Raw genomic sequence first — 19,843 nt, forward strand, 5'->3', positions numbered from 1 at the left:
TGATGAGGAAGGTCTTTCGGGATTGATTGTCCCGTCCTAGTTCTCCCATCTGTATAAAAGTTTACTCATGTGGAAAGGGAATTATGTTACACTTTGGGATTTGATGTTTATGGGCAAGTATAGTCCATTGAAACTCGGTATGTCTGCAGATCTCTCAGGGTTAGTACTTAGAACATTCTGTTCAGAAAAGCAGCTATCAATCCCTATGCCATGTGCCAAGGATACACACACCTTCGGTTATCACATTAAGGATCATTCTCTAGAAGCAATCTTTCTGGTCTTTAATAAACTATAGGGCATGATTCTATGGATGCTGCCTTCTGGGTTTGTAGAGATCACCCTTGGCTGGGGCTACTGAGGATCCCAGCAGTTTGCTGACCTTGAGTAGTCTGGTAAACTGTTGTTAAAAATACTCAACACACTCACTGAATGACAGAAAATGCTTCTTAAAAATTTACCCATTTCCTCCCAGAACTGAAGTGATCCTGGTACCTGGGGTCAGTGAACATTTCCCCTGCCTGTTACTCTCACTCTGCAGACCACTCACTGTCAAAATCCATAGCAAGAGGAACCTATAGTTAGGAAGGTCTTCCTTCAGGGCTTGCACAGGCTCCTCACCTATGCGACGAGCAGCTTTCCCCAGGAAGTACTATCTCTACTCCTTGGTTGTAAGATATTATGTAAGTATCACCAACAGGTCTCTAATCAATAACGCACAGGCTCAGAAAAATGCAGCCCAGCACTCAGGAAAGCAGATCCGACAAGATACCTGGCTCAATCGCTCTGGGATCTGATGACTTTCACTATTAGCCTCCTTTATATTCCTTTTGATTTCAGAGATGGTGTTCATGAACTCTTTTCTTAGCTGCCCAGGAAGCTGATGTGTGCTGCCTCACAGAGGACTCTCTGGTCTGTACACACTCAACGGATGCTTACTTAAGAAACACATTACTCTGATGACTTTTCTTATCCACTTGACCTCAATCAGCAGCAGCAGCAATTCTTCCTTCCAGCCAACAGTAAATGACAACAGCAGGAAGTTTTACTCCATAAAGCATTAATAAGATATTTTAATGAAGGGGGGAAGGGAACCAAACAAAACTTAAAAACTTAGTCTTGTTTCTATTCAAAGACACCCAAAACTATCTTTTTCCCTGCCCATCCCTTCTAACTGCAACTTTATTTGTGACCATGTAATAAAGGCCAGTTTAAAGTTTTTGCTTTTTAAAAAGATTAAACCTTTTTAAAAAAGATTAAACAACCAAACTAGCAAAAAGTACTCAATACATACTTTCCTTATATCAAACAAGCTAATATTTCAGTACAATGTAACTATACAGAATATATACAATACACATATATATTCACAAAGCAAACACTATAGGCTCAGAACAGATTTGAAAAAACATGATATTCACATTGATTACAATAACTCTAAAAATGATTGTAACATTGAAACGGCACTTAGTATACAAAAAAGTCACAAAAATATATATATATATATATGTAGTCACCAAGAACTATGGTTCCTGTAAAATACTAATAGCCAGATACTAGTATATAAAATGTAAAGTTTCGACATCGTATACATTTTTAGGAAATAAAATCCAAAACCATTTTTGTTACTGTTGAAAGTCAAACATGCCAAATAACTTAGCTATGGCCACTGTCACCAAGTGAAGCCAAATGTGAATGAGATGATGACTGGATACATAGCTGGTGAACTAGAGCCTGGCACAGATACGAAAGCTGTTCTGGTTCTAGGAGAGGACAGAAGCATGAAAACATCCTTCTACAAAATTTAATTCACATTTCTTCTCCAGCATCACCTTCCCTCCCTCAAGGGTTTCACAAAATGCCAGGGCCCCAAAAGAATCATAATGCTATTAACTAGCAAGATAAACGTTTCTCCCACACTTCCTTGATGTTGGGCTACAGGCGCATTTTAAAGCATGCATCAGCTAAACAGGGCCGCCAGTCACCTTTCTGGAAGACTGTGGTACACACCTTCCTCCTCAGTTGGTTGTACTAGAAAGTACTCCAGTTTCTGAATGGAGCCAGATCTATATGTCAGCTCTGTAAAATATTGAGCTACTGTAGCAGTAAATACAAAATTACAGAAAACAAAAACATTTTTATTAAAAATTCGTTTGTTACATCAAAACAACTTTTTCCCCCTTCCCTTCTGTTTCCTATAACCAGACATCAATCTCTTTTATCACTGAATTACATTCTATTATCTCAAATTGACTTTTTCATTATGCTGCTGTGGAAAAAGTTCAAATCCTGGAAAATTTAAATTTACTCTTAAAAATGGGAATACAGGAATTTTAAAGTAAAAAAACGTCTGTTCTAAAAGTATCTCTCACAAATATATATATATTTAAATATTAAAATAGGCTACCTAGGATTTTTATAAAATGGCTTTTGAGAAGATAGCAGAGGCACAAAACGAAGCCATACGCCATCTTCCAACTGGACATAAGGTGCCACAAGGGTGCCCTACAAAGAGGCAGGCAATCTCTATCTGATGCAACAGGAGGCACCAGCAACAAGAGAAACATCAAACATATTATTGGGACATGAACTGAGATCAAATTGTACTCTAGTAGGGGCTGTGGTCTTTTTAAAAAATATCTTGAAATATAAGCACGAGAAGCCATTACTTTGTATAAGGAAGAAAATGACTAATCTTACTCCTGATTCAGCTGATGGCATTCACTTCAGGTACCTGAACGATGAACAGCAGTGTGACTTTCAATAACTCAATGGGCCACTCTCAGTATGAGACACTTTACATGGCATTTGTCAACCTGAAAATTAAACTGATGGTTGAAATAAGAGAAAGCTCTTACAGAAAATACAAAAAAAAAGTATTTCTAGGAAAAACAGGTGTTTCTAGGAATGGCACGAAAGGCTGCCCATCTTTAACTGAACACAACCTCCATGAATACAATTAATTTAGGGAAAACTGACCTTTCCTCAGCAGACTATGTACTTTGGTAATCTGAACATTCATTCACAGGACGATTTTTTAACCTGCTTACCTGAATGATGAAATTTGGATTTGGTTAGACTGGTATTTGGAAAAAGAAGGACAATTTAATAAAATCTTGACAGGCCCTCACACCATCAAGCAGCAATTTTATCCATAAATCATCACGATTGAGCCTAGGGCTTTAGTTTAATCAGCAAAAAGTCAGTTTAAAAGAGAAAGGCAATAATCAAAGAATCTGATTTTTATAAACCAGGCACTTCAAACTGAAATTTAAAAATTTTAAGTTAAAAAAAATTTTTTTTTTTTTAAGTTTTTGTTTTCAACCAATAGTCCAAACCTTTAAATTCTTTGTAAACTATTATGTACATAAAAACCTTGATGTTAGTTGGAACTGGCCTGGACCATATGCAGAGTGAGCTCTGCAGCATGTACATTTTAAGGCAGTCTCATTTTTCAGATACTGTCAATTGAGATGCTACCACCACCATCGCCTGACATCTCTGCAGAGACCATCCGTAAAGATATGGAACTTTTGCTTTTTTATCATAAAAATATAATCACTATGATGTAGTATAAATATCTAAGTGTATTAGTTGAGTATGAAGTTAAAGTACAACTATAATGTCATGAAGAGTCATCCCATAATCTGACATAGGCTTAATTCCCCATTAATAAATCTCAACATGTTTATAATCTAAAAATGAAATAGCCATAGTATGTCCACTCCTTAGTTGAACCTGGATATTAATTCCACTTCATAGTTAATGTGAACCATTATTGCTTTGGCAATTAGACTTGCTGAGGACTTTCCAAATAAAAATACCCTATGTCACCAACATTCTGTCAGGCAAAAATGACACAAAGATAAAAATGGGTATAGACAAAATGAAGAATAACTTAAATTTGGATGATCTGCGCCTAATGCCTGTAGGCGTATGCTTAGCTTTAATATTCCGCATAGACATGGTTACTCTAATTGAGCACCCATCCACCATTCTGTTCTGATTCAGAAAATCAAGTTTGTATATATGCTTCTCTCATTAACTCTCAAAATCTAAATTAAATCATCTTCTGTCAATAACTTACACTGAAAACAGCATTTACTATCTTTCAGCAACTTTGGGTCACTTCCTGATGTGAATTTTTCTCATTTTTTCCCCTCCCAATTAATACTAATAACTAGAAAACTACTCTCCCTCACTAGGATGTATACTCCAAAGCTATGACTTCACATTTTTGCTAGTTCTCTTCATCAATTCCTTAAATCTCAAAGTCCTTTCAGTTATAATTTTAGGATTGTTCATTCATCAAGTAGTAATTCTCTCCACGTGGTTATTCTAGCATACACTGCCATTACATTATAAGGTAATGTATTTCTCAGGGGCTACAAAGCTGAAAGAAATCAAACCGTGATCTGAGAATCTTCAAAATAAAAGCCACTGAACTAGATAAATGTCCTCTATTTAGATTAAGTATGAGAATAAAAATTAGTAAGAGGTAAAATAAAACCGAAAGAGTTAATACGGCTTCCAAAGGCTCCCCCAGGGAACCACTTATACATCAGGAGAGGCTGGCTCAGTAGTCAGAAGGTAACAGAGTTACCAACAGTAAGTACATTAGATGTGCTGCATAATTCTTTCCACTTGGTAACATATTTTAACAAAACAGAAGGGTTTTTTGTTTGTTTGTTTTTAAAACCTAAGGGCATGTGTCATAACAAGGAACCAGAATGTAAAGTTCTGTAAGCCAGAATGTAAGAACAAATGAGGCTATTTAAACATTTTAGTACACTTTATCTCACTGAAATTGAGAACTTTAAAAAACTGGTAATGTAATGAAATAGATAGCTAATTACTTAAAGATTACTTTCAAAATAAGAAACACTCATTTAAATATATTTGTGGGTGATAACCTCCATCTGCATCCCTTTCTTGAAAACTTAAAAAAAAAAAATGAGCACTAAATTTTTGTTTGTGAATTAGTGCAATCACTAACATGCCAAGTGCTTTCACTGTTAGAACACAGCCTTATAAAGTGGAAAGGATGCCTGCAGGTGCTCAAACACCCAGTACCAGAGCACACATCTCTGCTCATCTGTGAAGTATGTATAGCATACCTATTTGGTAGCTTTAAAATGAAAATAAATGTTTTTATTATATAAAATCCTTGGTTTAAAAAGGCAATTTATCTTGCATCCTAAAATTTAAGCCCTTTAAATATCACAAAGTTACCTCATGGGGCCTAATTTAAGCAAGATAGCTACGGTATTCATTTTTATTATTTTTTATTTTTTTTAAATATAAATTTATTTATTTTAATTGGAGGTTAATTACTTTGCTATGCTATGCTAAACTGGAATTTTTTTAATGTTCAATTATACTGGTAATTTCTGATGATGAGACAATGTAACAGGTTTTCATCTCTTTGTATTTTTTTCTCCATATATTCTGGTAAAAATTATACATCCAGGCATCCTTCTCTTAGATGAATTTTAAATAAATCTAAGTCACACTATATACAATTATTTTCTTGCAGCTTAGTTTCTTAAAACAGGCCCATAAGCTAAGTAACCTTAAACTATGTATCAAGAAAATGTAGAGCCTCACTGAAATAGAAAAAAAAGGCCTTTGTTTATATCACATGTGAAGTATTAGTTACCTGTATTGGTAAGATGTGGGGAACAGACAACCAGCAATAAGCATTTTCACAGTAGGTCCAAATGTCTCATAAAACTTGGAAATCCGTATAATTTGTAATTACCAATGAAAGTCTAAAGTTTCCATTTGGGAAAAAATAGCCAGTGATGGTAATCCTACATTCTGAGAACACAGAACACCTCAGAACGGGCAAAACTGTGCAGGACTCTCAGTACACAATTCTCAGGACAGGGGGTATGCTAAATTACTTTCAATCAACAAATCTCCAAGTTCTGATGTATCTTCTCATCAAGTCTATTTTCTTTCCTTCTTTTCTTCCTTCCTTATTCTAAAAAAAATAACTCTTAGAACTGAGGGCAACAATGACTCCTGGTGATAATTTCACTTACTCTTGTCTTGTCCATATAAGATTTTAAAATTAACCTTGAGATTTATCTATTGGTAGGCATAACAGTTTCCAAAGAATCTATATAATATTAAAAATAAAAATTCCTGACCTTTCCAGTTGAGACACAGCAGTACCGCTATTAGTATCATATAGTCTTGCTAAAGAAAAGTAATTCAACCTACTGATAAAGACGCATAAATGATGGAGGGCAATCATAATCTGTATGTGTTCATTTTCCTTAAGGTACTATAGCTATCTGGGGAGCAAAAAGGAAACAATAGGTTCTTGAGTGAGAAAAGGACTTGGAAACAAGTTAAAAACAGCAGAATATGAAAACAAAAAGAACATTAGCCTAAAAAAAACTTCAAGGAGTTCACTTTCCCTTTCTTTACATTTGTAAGAGATAAGTTACTGAATGAGCCAATCAAAAAATGAAACAAATCACTATAACTTAAAAAATTTTTATTGAGGTCTAGCACCCAGACAAAACTGAGATCTTGTGTTCTGAATAAGAAACTGTATTTTCTTTTTCTAATCTAAATCAGGTGTTTTCATAATGATTAAACTCTGGGTATATACATAGAAAAAAAAGTTACTCAAAAGATCATTGTTCATGGACTCATGAAATTTAGGATCAAGGTAAGCGATGCTTTAACGGCACCAGGTAAAATATATACTCCAGTCTAAAGTATCATATGTATTTCAACTATAAACCAGGAAGTTTCATTTTCTTTTAGCAGCAAGAGGTAATATTCATTACCTTAAGGTTTTTAGTTTTTCTTTAGTCTTAACAATTTTTTCCCCCAAATAGATCTGAGTCACAGATCATCATTTTATAGCCTCTTCTCTTCTACATTATTGCTTACATTCTGTAAAAACTATACTAACTGCTTTCAATATGACATTTGGCAATGTCTAAAAATATTTTGGAATAAGGACAATATATCACTGTCACATGGTATTTTGTAAACAATCTTAGTTGGATTAAGAACATAGCCTTAACAGAGAATTCTTTATTTTGTCCAAACAGCAAAATGAAAACATCCTCAATAATACACAAACCTATATATAAAATATAGAACATCTCCAGTATATTTCCTTTTTATGGGATCACGCCAAGTATAGGCAAAAGAAAGTACTGTTGATAGGGTAAGAATAAACTGATCTAGGCAATGACCTCATTATCCAGGCATTAACATTCAAAGACCAGGTAAACAATGATTTTAACCAGAAAAGCAGTATGAGAGTTCCTATGAAGCTGAGATTCACACACTATATTCCCCATTCCTGGTCTCTTCATGCACAGCTTGACTCTTCTCAACCGTGGCTCTCTGCCGTCTTTCATAGAAGAAAGATAATTTGGAGAGTACTATTATAAAGGTACAGGGAATACCTATCCCAATACCAAACTTTCACCATAAAAAATCATAATGACAAAGCTTAAAAAAAAAAAAAGAATACGTGGAATTTCAGAAGTACACACCCTAATAATTTTTAAGAAAGCTCACCATAAATATTTCCAGAAACAACAGGCTTTACAGAAGATTGTACAAGGTCCTGTGTATAGGAGTAACATCTATTCAGGCCATTTGCCAAATTTGTTTAGTAGTATGTTTCTGGTGTACCCTTTCATTTCAGGAAGGTCAGTAATCATCTGATTTCTTCTCAACCTAATGGTATGTTGTTAGCCTACTCCTGATGATGAAGAGGAAACTGATATAAGTGTGACGTCAACTGCTTCCTCTCCTTAAGTTTCAGGGTTTCTACTGTATTTCAACACCATGTTACTGTGCACTTACAGAAGCAATCTCTCAGTCACGAAAAGTAAAACATCAGTTGCAGGACTTACAAAGTAAAAAGGGAGATTTTTCCAAACCCTTTTTTTTTGCTTAAAAAATTAAATTCAAATGTACAAGACCAAGCACAGGCACTTTCCAAAAATTAAAAATGAAGCCAAACTATGAAATTACTCAATAGTTATAGAAGACAGCTCTGATTTTGGGGGGTCATCTCTGGTTGCCTCGGCACAAGCACTGGTCTTTGGCTGCTCTGGCATTTCTTCCTCCTTTTCTGTCAGCCCAAGAGACCCCAAGGGAAAAGTGCTTTCACAATTCTGGGTCGAGGAGACCTGTGAAATTACAGGCATTTGAACAGAAGAGTTGCTTTCAAAACTGTGTTCTCCAAGATCATATTGAACAAGGGTCTCTTCTTGCTCCTGGTTTAAGTAGTCCGGTACTAGGAAATCACTAGGTAAGAGGCAAAGGATGAAACAGGGAGTTAATTTTCAAGCCAAGAATAAATAAGACATAATAAAAAGACCTGATTTGTAAAACAAGATTGGGAATTTTCATTCTCTAATTCTTGAATGAAGATTATAACTCAGGAATTTTCAGCTTCTAAATTTTCCTAAATATGAGCCCAAACCATCCATTAGAACCCAAGTATATCAACTCTCCCTACCATCACGAGAGACAGATCACATTCAGTGTCACTGTGGACACCTAAACAGCCTTTCTCCTTCTATGGAGAAGAGTTTCTGTGCACAAAGCAAACGCAAATAGCATGTTCATTTAAACAAAGATCATTTGAATAACTTATGTGTAACCTTTCTTGGATTATACACTAATTATAAGGTATATAAACCTAGCTTTTTATTACTTCTTGGATATAGTTAAACTAATCCTCATGCATAAATGACCTTATATACAATCTACTATATAGAAAAATGTAAAAAACTACTTAGATGCTTTATTTAAATCTTTACTGTTGAACAAAAAAGTTCATTATACTTTATAATTTCAATATCTAATATACTTTAGGTTATTTTATAATTTTTCCACTATTAATAAAAAAATTGAAGTCTGCTCATTTGCAAAGCAATTTAAGATATCCTCGGTTATAAAAGTCTTCATATGTTAAAGAGTGGAGGACAGAGGGCTCAGCACAGGGAAGATACAGAAAACAGCCCGTGCAGTTAACTGGGACACGATTTTAGTCCTGAACAAACTTTGATATGTCGTATATAATATAAGTTTAGTGATATAATAACCAGACACTAAGAGTCAGAAGTGATTACATTTGGCAAAATGTCTGGCTTTAAGAGAAAAACAAAATCAATGCAGGAAAAAAATTTATAGAAAAATAAGATTATAAAAATAAAGGTGGTGTAAAATTTGATTTCATTTTATAAGAAACTAAGGATTCCTACAGATGTACAATTCTGATAAAGTATTAAAAATAGACAACAGAATTTTATATCTAGAGGAGACCTTAGCAATCATCTTTAAAGCTTACACATTATCCTTCTCTAAGTTCAAGCTTCTTCATCTGTGAAGTGATATGTTCAATCATACCAGCAGGGAGCGGCAGAGCCAGAACTAGAACCCGATCCTCAGCTACCCGATAAATCAGAAAGGTTAACTCTATCATAAATTTTTAATATTCAATGTATGGAGTTCTAAACTGAAAGAAAAAGAGGAAAACTTCATTTGATGTAAACTACCAATTATAGTTGCTGCTGAAGTTCCTCTCATTATTTAGAGAGGGAAGAAAAAGGAGGAGTAGTCAAGAATTTAACCATCATCCAAAGAATGGGAAGTAATCCACTATCACCAAATATCATCTGACTTGGTATATTTTCCAGTCAGGTCTATTTAAAATCGACTACAGAATTTACTTTAACCTTATATTAAAAAAAGAAACCAACAACAAAACCCCCCCCCACAACAACCCCCCAAAACCCAAAACAAGTGGTCTATCTCTGTAGGAAAAGATTTCTAATGCCAACTATAAAAGTATTTAAAACTGTTTATACTTAGTAGAATTAGCAAAATTTTATCAGGAGAGCAGAGTGTTATTGGATAGTGGGAATTTTTAAGGAATGTGATTGATTAGCTGGCAACCTGATTAAAAAAACAAAACAAAGCACAGCAGGCTGCCCTAACAACAGGAAGAGAGAGTCTAGAAAGCAGTTTCCCTGGTTCGGTTTTCGTTGTGCACCTCACCTGCTCTGGAAGTAGTTTGCTAGCTCTGACGCTTCATGGTTCAGACTCCTCAGGTGCACGATTAAATTTCCAGAGTTGGTGAACATGGCGCCACATGTTTTGCACTCGTAAATCCGAGGCTTGCGGATAATGTGCCGGGAAACCCTCATGTGGTGTTTATATTCCCCGAAGGAAGTGAAAGTGGCACTACATATCTGGCACCGGAAACAGCGTTTACCTTCATGCTTTAGGCGATGCATCTTTAGCGAGTAAGCCCTGGTGAACTTTTTCCCACAGCGGTCACACTGAAATGGTTTAATTCCTATAAAATAAAGCGATACAAAATATTATCTAAAAACAAAATAAATGGAAATGTCATAAACTTCACACATTTCTGAACTAATTTTGTAGCAACAGATAATCTGAAAAGATAAAAATCATCAGCAGAAACAAGTCCCAAATTCAGTATCTTAGAAAAAGTACAAAACACCTGAGAAGTCACTAGTGTTTGAAAAAGCAAGCAAGCAAGAAAGGCACCATGGGGTGGGGTAATCAAATTGATATATACTCCATTTGATTTTTGAATTCTTCCAAATCTTCTCAGACTTCAAAATACAATTTAACAAGAGTATTTATTTAAGCAGACCCCAATTCTTCATCTGTTATTATTTCATTTCATTAAAGCAGTAAGGTTTATATCAAGAAAATGTGTAAACTGATCAGTTATCTAATCTTAATTTCCTATCTCAGAGAAAAATGAGAAGAAAAAAGAAAATTCTAACATCTCTGAACATAATTAGTGATTGTAAAAGAACTACCTTTGGTTAAGTTTTGGGGTACTTAATGTAATAGTGACATAAGTATGTAGAAATTAATATATGAAATGTAAAGTACATTTATGGTCTCTTCCAATTCATTATCACAGTTTTAGCAAAAAAATGTCAAAAACCTTCAAAACATAATCTGTTGATACAACAAAGTCAAAGGGAATTAGTGTTAGCACAGGATTGTTAGACCTATCTGAAGAAGAGGAAAAGTGAGACAGTTAAACAGCTGAGAATAGTAGCAAAGATTTCTTCCTTATCAAAGGCCAGTGTTCTACCTATAAGAATTTTATTGCCTTTATGTGAACACTGAACTTAAGTTTCAAGTATGTTCTACACATCATTTATCCAAAATCTTTTTTACACTAAAATAATACTGCAAGGCTGGCTGAATAGGGCACAGAGAAATTTCTCAGGGCACAGAGAAATTTAGGATTGCACAATTAAAATAAAATTATTGTATTTAATTTTTAAAAACACTTTTTATTTGGAATTACAAACTTAAGAAAAATTAGAATAGCACAGAGAACACCAATATATGCCCTTTTAACCCCATTTGCTTTACCAAATGCACTTGTGCTTTCCTCCCTCACATATACACACACAAGTATCTGATCTCTTTTTCACGTATGTCGTGTGCACATCACACTTGCCCCCAGTTCCAATCAGAAGACTTATTTATGCCTGTGGCCAATGTATTAAGCAAATATCTTTCTCACAATGTCACAAATCAGCAACAGAACTGAATTTATCTGTTCTCACTAGATTTCCCAGAGATATACTTTTTCCTAACTCAAAAGCATCTGTTTACTATTTTTAACTGGAATTCCAAAATAAAATGTTCTAGAGGGTTCATTTATGCCACAAGAGGAACTATGGCATTACCTGAGTGGATCAGCATGTGCTGCTTCAGGTTCTGAATACGGGTGAATCGCACCCCACACGTTGGACACTGAAAAGGTCTATCTGGACCATTGGGACTTGGCCGTTCTGTGCTGCTGGTGGAAGGAGCAATGTAGAGTTGGTAGGGATACTGAACATTTTCCAATCTAAAAAACAGACCAAAGAAGGCAACCAGGCTCTGATTTTTAAGTTCAATAAACAGTTCTGCACAAGTTTAAATGAACAAAAGGAAATAAATTTAAAAGTTAGATTACAAGATTCATTTATAATAGGAAAAAGTGTTACTGTCCAGAATGTCCAACATCCTAAGTTAAGCAAAGACATGTGACCAAGATCATATAAACGATTTTACTTTAGGTATCCTTAATCTAATAATCCTTTTGTTCCTACTACTGCTTCAATTCAGGCTCTGGTCAATATATGGCTATCTCTTTCTATTTTGCCCCACACCCCTTTCACAGTGATCTGATTAAATCAGTCTCTTGATAATAGTCCTGTGATGGCTCACTGCTATCTTTAGAATGAAGCCATACAAGACTCCTCATGATCTGGGTCTGTATACTTTTCCAGTCTCATTTCTTGTCATACTCCCCAAACATACCCCTACCAAGCAGTTCCTCCTTAACACTTCTCTCTCAGTGCTATGCTTTCATATATTTAACTTCCTCTACCTGCCTACCCTTTTTGCTTAGATAACACACCAGTCATTTTATGAGATGTAGCCAAGAAGTTAACCTCCTCCTCCTGAAAGCCTTCCTTGATTCATCAGTGATTTAGGTAGGTACTCTATGCAGAGCAATAGACTCCTCTGCAGACCACTCATGATTATCTGCTTACTTGTCTGTTTTTAACCTCTCTCCTGGCCCCAGTGTTGGTGTGACCTCTTTGAGGACAAGAGTAACGTTTCATTTCAATATCCCCACCACTCAGCAGAGTATCTAGTACAGAACAGACAACCCCATTCATGTTTGAAATTAAGGAAGCTAGGCATATTTACATTTGCTTACACCTTCAATAATTTACTCAAAGGACTCTGGTTCACAACCTGCTCTACCAGGTTATCTTCTCAAATACAGTAAATCATGTTTGAATTCTTTGAATCCTTCGAGTTTTCAATAAACACACTTCTTAAAGTCTGTCCTGGACTCTAATGATGAGGAGTTACTGCAGTGAAGTTTTATATTCAGTGGTCAGAGACAGACAATAAGCACACAAAAAAATGATCAGAACAGAGAATTAAAGTTGAGTGACCCAACAATGATTGGTGCTGTTTTACTTTAGACTGGTGGTCAGGAAAAACCTTCAGAACTGACAGTGATCTGAAGAATGAAGAAAGAGGGAGCAAAGTAAAAATTAGGGAAGAAAGCATTTAAGGCAAAAGAAAGGCCTTAAAATGGCAGGCCTGCAAACCAGAACAAACATGGACTACTCCAGGAACTGAAGGTCAGCATGGCCAGAACGTGGTCTGTGAGGAGTGTGGTCTGAAGGGCGTCAGGCTAGAATCACATCGTGTATGGCTTTCAAGGCATGGCGAGGAGTTTCGATTTAAGAATCTACTCATTTCAATCCCAAAGAAAGGCAATGCCAAAGAATGCTCAAACTACTGCACAACTGCACTCATCTCACAAGCTAGTAATGTGCAACATTTTCCAAGCCAGGCTTTAACAGTTTGTGAACCATGAACTTCCAGATGTTCAAGCTGGATTTAGAAAAGGCAGAGGAACCAGAGATCAAATTGCCAACATTGGTTGGATCATCAAAAAAGCAAGAGAGTTCCAGAAAAACATCTACTTCTGCTTTACTGACTACGCCAAAGCCTTTGACTGTATGGATCACAACAAACTGTGAAAAATTCTTCAAGAGATGGGAATACCAGACCACCTGCCCTGCCTCTTGAGAAATCTGTATGCAGGTCAAGAAGCAACAGTTAGAACCAGACATAGAACAACAGACTGGTTCCAAATCCGGAAGAGGGTATCAAGGCTGTATATTGTCACCCTGCTTATTTAACTTATATGCAGAGTACATCATGAGAAAGGCTGGACTGGTTGAAAGAACAAGCTGGAATCAAGATTGCCAGGAGAAATATCAATAATCTCAGATATGCAGATGACACCACCCTTAAGGCAGAAAGCGAAGAAGAACTAAAGAGCCTCTTGATGAAAGTGAAAGAGAGTGAAAAAGTTGGCTTGAAACTCAACATTCAGAAAACTAAGATCATAGCATCCAGTCCCATCACTTCATGGCAAACAGATGGGGAAACAGTGGGAACAGTGACAGACATATATCCAAAATCACTGCAGATGGTGACTGCAGCCATGAAATTAAAAGATGCTTGCTCCTTGGAAGGAAAGTTATAACCAACCTAGAGAGCATATTAAAAAGCACAGACATTACTTTGCCAACAAAGGTCCATCTAGTCAAGGCTATGGTTTTTCCAGTAGTCATGTATGGATGTGAAAGCTGGACTGTAAAGAAAGCTGAGCGCCGAAGAATTGATGCTTTTGAACTGTGGTGTTGGAGAAGACTCTTGAGAGTCCCTTGGACAGCAAGGAGATCAAACCAGTCCATCCTAAAGGAGATCAATCCTGAATATTCATTGGAAGGACTGATGTTGAATCTGAAACTCCATTACTCTGGCCACCTGATGTGAAGAACTGACTCATTTGAAAAGACCCTGATGCTGGGAAAGATTAAAGGCAAGAGGAGAAGGGGATGACAGAGGATGAGATGGTTGGATGGCATCAATGACTCAATGGACATGAGTCTGAGTAAACTCCAGGAGTTGGTGGTGGACAGGAACGCCTGGCATGCTGCAGTCCAAGGGGTCACAGTCAGACACGACTGAGTGACTGGACACTGAACTGAACTACTGGAGAATTTAAAGAGTTTGCTACTTAGAACAGCAACACAATCTGACTTAATGTAAAAAACAAAATTCTGGCTGCTACATGGAGAAGGACTGGAGTAGAGGGGATCATAAAATCAGGGGCCAGTTGAAGGTTACTGCAGTAGTCAAAGCAAAAGGTGGTGGTGACCTGGGCTGGGGTGGTTGCAGCAGAGCTAGAGAAAAGTGGATTGACAAGGAACATGTTTTGGATGCAGAGCAGAAAGGACTTGTGGATTAAATACAGGGGTGGGTGTGAGGGAAAAATATCAAGTATAATTCACAGAGACGCTGCTGAAGAAATCTGGGCTTGAGAATGACACAGTTTACTGAGACAGGAAGACTAGAAGAGCAGGTCTGAGGGAGGAGGCTGGAGCACTGTCTTGGTCTTAAGTCTGAAATGGCCCTGCTACATCTATGTGAGGATATCAGCAGGAAGGGTCAATGTGAAGACAATGACCTGGGAATCACGAGTATAAGGAAAAGGGTTTGGTGAACTGTTTTGGTCGCAGGACAGGTGTAATTATTTTTGGCTTTGCATACTGCATGATCTCTATTTCAACCACTCAATTCTGCCATCCACAGACACAGCATGGTTGTGTCCCAATAAAATTTGATTTACAAATAAAGGTGGTAGGAGAATTGGCCTGTGGGCCACAGGTTTGCCAACACCTGAAACAGATACTATTTAAAGCAATGGAGCTGGGAAGTTTAAGAAATACCTGAAAAACCTTGTCTAATTTATTGGCTACCTCATGATTACAAAATATATAGAAGTCAGGTTTCAGTAAACTTTTATGTAATCCTAGATAAAATGCTTGGATTCAGAATTACATGCGGAACCCTTACAAGAAAATGTCCTACTGTGTTGGTACTAACCGATCATCATCATCTACGTGAGCGCTGGTGCTAGAAGTGCCCTGAAGCGTAGGCAATCCCTCCGTGATGCCTTCATCTACTGAGCCTGTGAACAAGAGGACAGCTGTCAGTACTCTGGTGAAATAAATAAACCAGGATATATAAATTGCAAGCTCTGTCTCTAAGACTTTGAACAAATTATCTACATGTGATTTTAAAAATCATGTGTAAAACAACAGATTCTTATATTACTAAATTCTTTGGATTATTTCTTTGAGTATTTAATTTTAGAAAGGAGCACAGAAATTCAAATATAAATGAAACAAAAATTGACATAAAATTAACTAATGTAACATTTAAGGAATCACTGACAAGTTTTGTTTTTAAAGACATTTTATGGTGACACACAGCTGACTTGTACATACACCTTTTACACAAAATTAAAAAGACAGCTGTAGGGTGAACATGTGTACAATATTCTCACAAACCTTAACACACTACACTGGCAGCATCCTTAAAGTCCCCATTACCCTTCCCTGATCACAAACCCCTCTTTCCAAGAGCAACCATCATCCTGTTTTTCGCAGTAATAACTTGCTTCCTTTTCTCCTCACCCTTCTTCATTTTTTTGGCTGTGACATGTGGCTTGCGGAATATTCCCTTACCAGAGATTCAACCAGCACCCCTAACAGTAAAAGCGCTGAGTCCTAACCACTGGACCACCACGGAATTCCCTGTTGTGAGTATTCTTGTACAACAGTGCATGTATGCATGGTTTTTATTCCTATGGTATCTAAATCAGGAATGGATTTGCTTGGTCATAGGATATATATTTTTTAAACTTCATGTATTTGTTGAACCCTTCCCTGGTGGCTCAGTTGGTAAAGAGTTTGCCTGCAATCCGGAGACCGGGGTTCAATCCCTGGGTCAGGAAGATACCCTGGAGAAGGAAATGGCAACCCACTCCAGTATTCTTGCCTGGAGAATTCCTTGGACAGAGGAGCCTGGTGAGCTAGTCCATGGGGTCACAAAGAGTCAGACACGAACTGAGTGACTAACATTTTAACTTTCTATGAAATGCTTCAAGTCTTGCTACTGAGTTGCCCTCTTCATTATAAAAGTTCTTTTCATGTTTTGGATACAAAGTCTCTATCAGTGAAAGATGTTACAAATATTTCCCCCTCTTCCATGACTTGTCTTTTCATGGTTTCTTTTGATGATGCAAAGATTTATACCTTAACTGATCAGTCTTTTCCTTTATGGTTATGGCTTTGGGGGCTTGTTTTTAAAAATCCTTTCCTATCTCAAATTACTTTTGTGAAAGATTTAGATTTTGCCCTTGACACGCATATCTTTCTTGAACACACCTGGAGTTGATATTGTGAAGGGAACACACTTACTGAAAAGTCTGTCTTTTCTTCTCTGCCCCGGAGAGCTCTAAATGCATGGGTTTGTTTCCAGGTTCTCTACTAGTTCCATCTGCTGGTCTATATTTGCATGAATGCCATGCTGTACTTACTGCAGTTTTAGAATAATCTTGATGTCAGGCTGAGTAAATCCTCTTACCTTGTTCATTTGCTTCCTGAATATCTTTGCATTTCTTTATACATTTTAGAATTAACTTATTGAATGTAAGTGATAATAATTATTTAATTTCTCCCTTTCTATCAGTTTGGAAATTACACAATCTTTTCCGATTGACTTTACTGGTTGCTTTGGAAATTAGACACATACTTACCAAAATTGAGAGAAAACTTTACTTCCGCCTGGACAATAGAAGGATCTTAGAAATTTTAACTTCATTTCCCATATACACCCATTTTGCAATTTACAAATTACTGCCTGACATTTTACTTCTTTTGGATAAAGCCTCTACTTTTTCATATAAGCAATGTTTGTCTACATCTGTTCATGTTTACCTTTGCTCTTCATTCTTTTGTATATTAAACCTTCCATGTTCACTTTACATCTACCTGTAGTCTACCCTTAAATGTTTCTTTAGTGATGATATTCTGAATCATTTTTCTTTGAGAATGCATTTCACCTTCATTCTTCAAAGATACTCTCACTGTGTGCAGACATCTAGATTCACATTTATTTTCCTTAGCACATTAAAAAGATCATTTCATTGGTCTCTAACGTTATTAAGAAGTTAAATATACCTACGTTTGTACCATCCATAAGCCTTACCCTCTTCTACACCTGTATTCTGATGGTTAATTTATGTGTCAACATACTGGGCTAAGAGGTAACCAGAGAGCAGGTAAAATATCACTTCCAGGTGTATCTGTGAGCATGTTTTCAGAGAGATTAGCATTTTGGTAGACTGAGTAAGGAGAATCATCTTCACCAATGCAGGTGGGTATTATCCAGTCTGGTGATGGGCTGAACAGAACACAAAGGTGAAAGAAGGGCAAACTGCTCTCTGCTTGAGCTGAGACATCCGTGGTCTCCTGCTTTTGAACATCAGTGCTTCTGGTTCTCAGGCCTTTGGTCTTGAACTGGGACCGACACTACCAGGCGTGAAGTTCCCAGGCCTTAGGATTTGCGCTGGAACTACACTTCCGGCTTTCTTGGCCTCCACCCAGAAGACAGCCGACTCTGGGACTTTGAGTCCTCCAGTGTCATGTGAGCGAATCCCCCGCTGCCGCCTCACCCTGCATATGCCTCTGCCTATCCGTCCTACTGGGTTTGTTTCTCTGGAGAACCCTAACAGTTTGTCTGTGCAGCGCTCGGGTGGTTTCTTCTAATTTATCTTCTGATTGAACAATTCTCTCTTCTGCGCAATTCAACCTGCTGCCAAAATATTTGATTAGCCATGGTTCCTTTGGGCTGGTTGTTTCTGACAGTGGTTATTGCCCTTGAAAACACCCTGGAGAAGACTGACTTGCTGAGGGGAGGATGAATGTGCCCTCTTCCAGAAAAGGTTTGTTTGCCTCTGTGAGGTTCCTGGAAGGTAGGCATTATCTAAACCAATTTACTGTTTTGAGATTCCTTGGCCTGCGCCTGCAAGGAACAAGCAAGACAGAAATCTGCAGGAGTTCTATCTATCATTCTCAGGGGTGCATTTTTTCCCCTTTTCATCTTTTAGGCAGCCCATTGCCAAGGTAGCGGTCTCCAAAGTTCCCCTGGAGTCTGAAGGAAGGTGAGCAGGTGTAGTCCTTGTGGTATGTGAACTCTGGGGCTCCTACTTCATGCATGCGCCTTCTCTAAGACTTTGCAGCTTCCATACGCTCTGGGTTGACCTCTGTCTCCCTCACCTTTAAGCTGATGAACCAAAGCCCATTGGTGTTTTGTCAAATGTCTAGGGAAAAACAGGTTTTAGTGCTCTGGTGTACTTACCTCTCCAGGTCAGACTCTTCCTTAAAATTAACCCTGATCATCTTTTCAAATACCTTAAAAGGTGACTTTAAAAAAAGGTATTTTTGTTTTCAATGGGAGGGTAGATCCAAACAATCTCGCCAGTTCTCATCAGGTGTTGAACTTGGTCGATGTCTCTACGTGCAGAAAGCTGTGCTGCCCCAACTGAACCAAGGAGCCTCTGCAGCTGTACACTCTTCTGGTGGCAGTGTTGTAACAAAAGCTAAAATGTACTAACTGTAACAGTTTGTACAACACCACATACACGTGAACATTTAATAAACATCATCTGTTAACAGACACGTAAGATTAAATCTCCTTTCAGTGAAAATTTAGAATCCAGCACCACTTCAGTTTTCCCTCTTGGAACACTTGAACCAGGTGACATCAGGAAATGAATACGCTTTCTACTTAAGTAAAATTCTCCTAAAAAACTAACTTAACCCCTTTTAAGGCATCCAAACTTTATTTAATCATTTGCACTACAAAATTTGTGCCAGAATTGTACTTTGCCTTGACTTCTTAAATATAGAACATTAAATATAATTTTTTCTTGTTTCTTGATGACTCAAGAACACCAACTGTTACACCTTGTTCCAAAACACTGACAGAGGCTTCTGAAAGGAGACAAGACCCTATGTGTTTACATTAATCCCCGACTGCACCTCTATTCCTTCTGCCCCCATGCTCTCTCTCCCTTACTGGTTTGTGTTTGGCATTTCAGTGCATGCCTTTTCTTTTTCTCTTTCCCTTACTGTCAAGACATTTATGCCTTTTCCCTATGCCTACTTATCCAACTTATTCCTGATCCTTCTCATTGGTTTTTAAACCAGATGTGGGTTGGAAGACCAGATTATGCTGCATTTTGTTTAAGAAAGAGCTCTTGTCAATTTCTTCCCATTGTCACTTTTTCCTTTAAAGAAGAGGGAACTCTAACATTTCAATCTGTCCTAAGATAAAAACTGGAAAAGTCTTGGTATTTGGA

General features: G+C 37.1%; 1 protein-coding gene across 5 annotated transcripts in view; it reads right to left on the reverse strand.

Annotated features, from left to right (window-relative positions):
* Nucleotides 1-1,050: 1,050 nt before the first annotated feature.
* Nucleotides 1,051-19,843, reverse strand: part of ZBTB44 (zinc finger and BTB domain containing 44) — a 58,910-nt gene continuing 40,117 nt past the window's right edge. For 2 of the 5 annotated variants that reach the window (XM_070782447.1, XM_019954739.2), the window contains exons 3-6: nt 15,520-15,604; nt 11,736-11,899; nt 10,048-10,348; nt 1,051-8,289 (exon numbers count right to left, since the gene is read on the reverse strand). In XM_070782447.1, coding sequence (XP_070638548.1) covers nt 8,010-8,289; nt 10,048-10,348; nt 11,736-11,899; nt 15,520-15,604 — 830 coding nt within the window. In that variant the 3' untranslated portion in view covers nt 1,051-8,009. The remainder of the gene's footprint in view (nt 8,290-10,047; nt 10,349-11,735; nt 11,900-15,519; nt 15,605-19,843) is intronic. The other 3 variants (XM_019954741.2, XM_019954740.2, XM_019954742.2) reach the window with 3 other exon arrangements.

This window comes from Bos indicus, chromosome 29, assembly GCF_029378745.1.
Source record: "Bos indicus isolate NIAB-ARS_2022 breed Sahiwal x Tharparkar chromosome 29, NIAB-ARS_B.indTharparkar_mat_pri_1.0, whole genome shotgun sequence".
NCBI classification, from domain to species: domain Eukaryota; kingdom Metazoa; phylum Chordata; class Mammalia; order Artiodactyla; family Bovidae; genus Bos; species Bos indicus.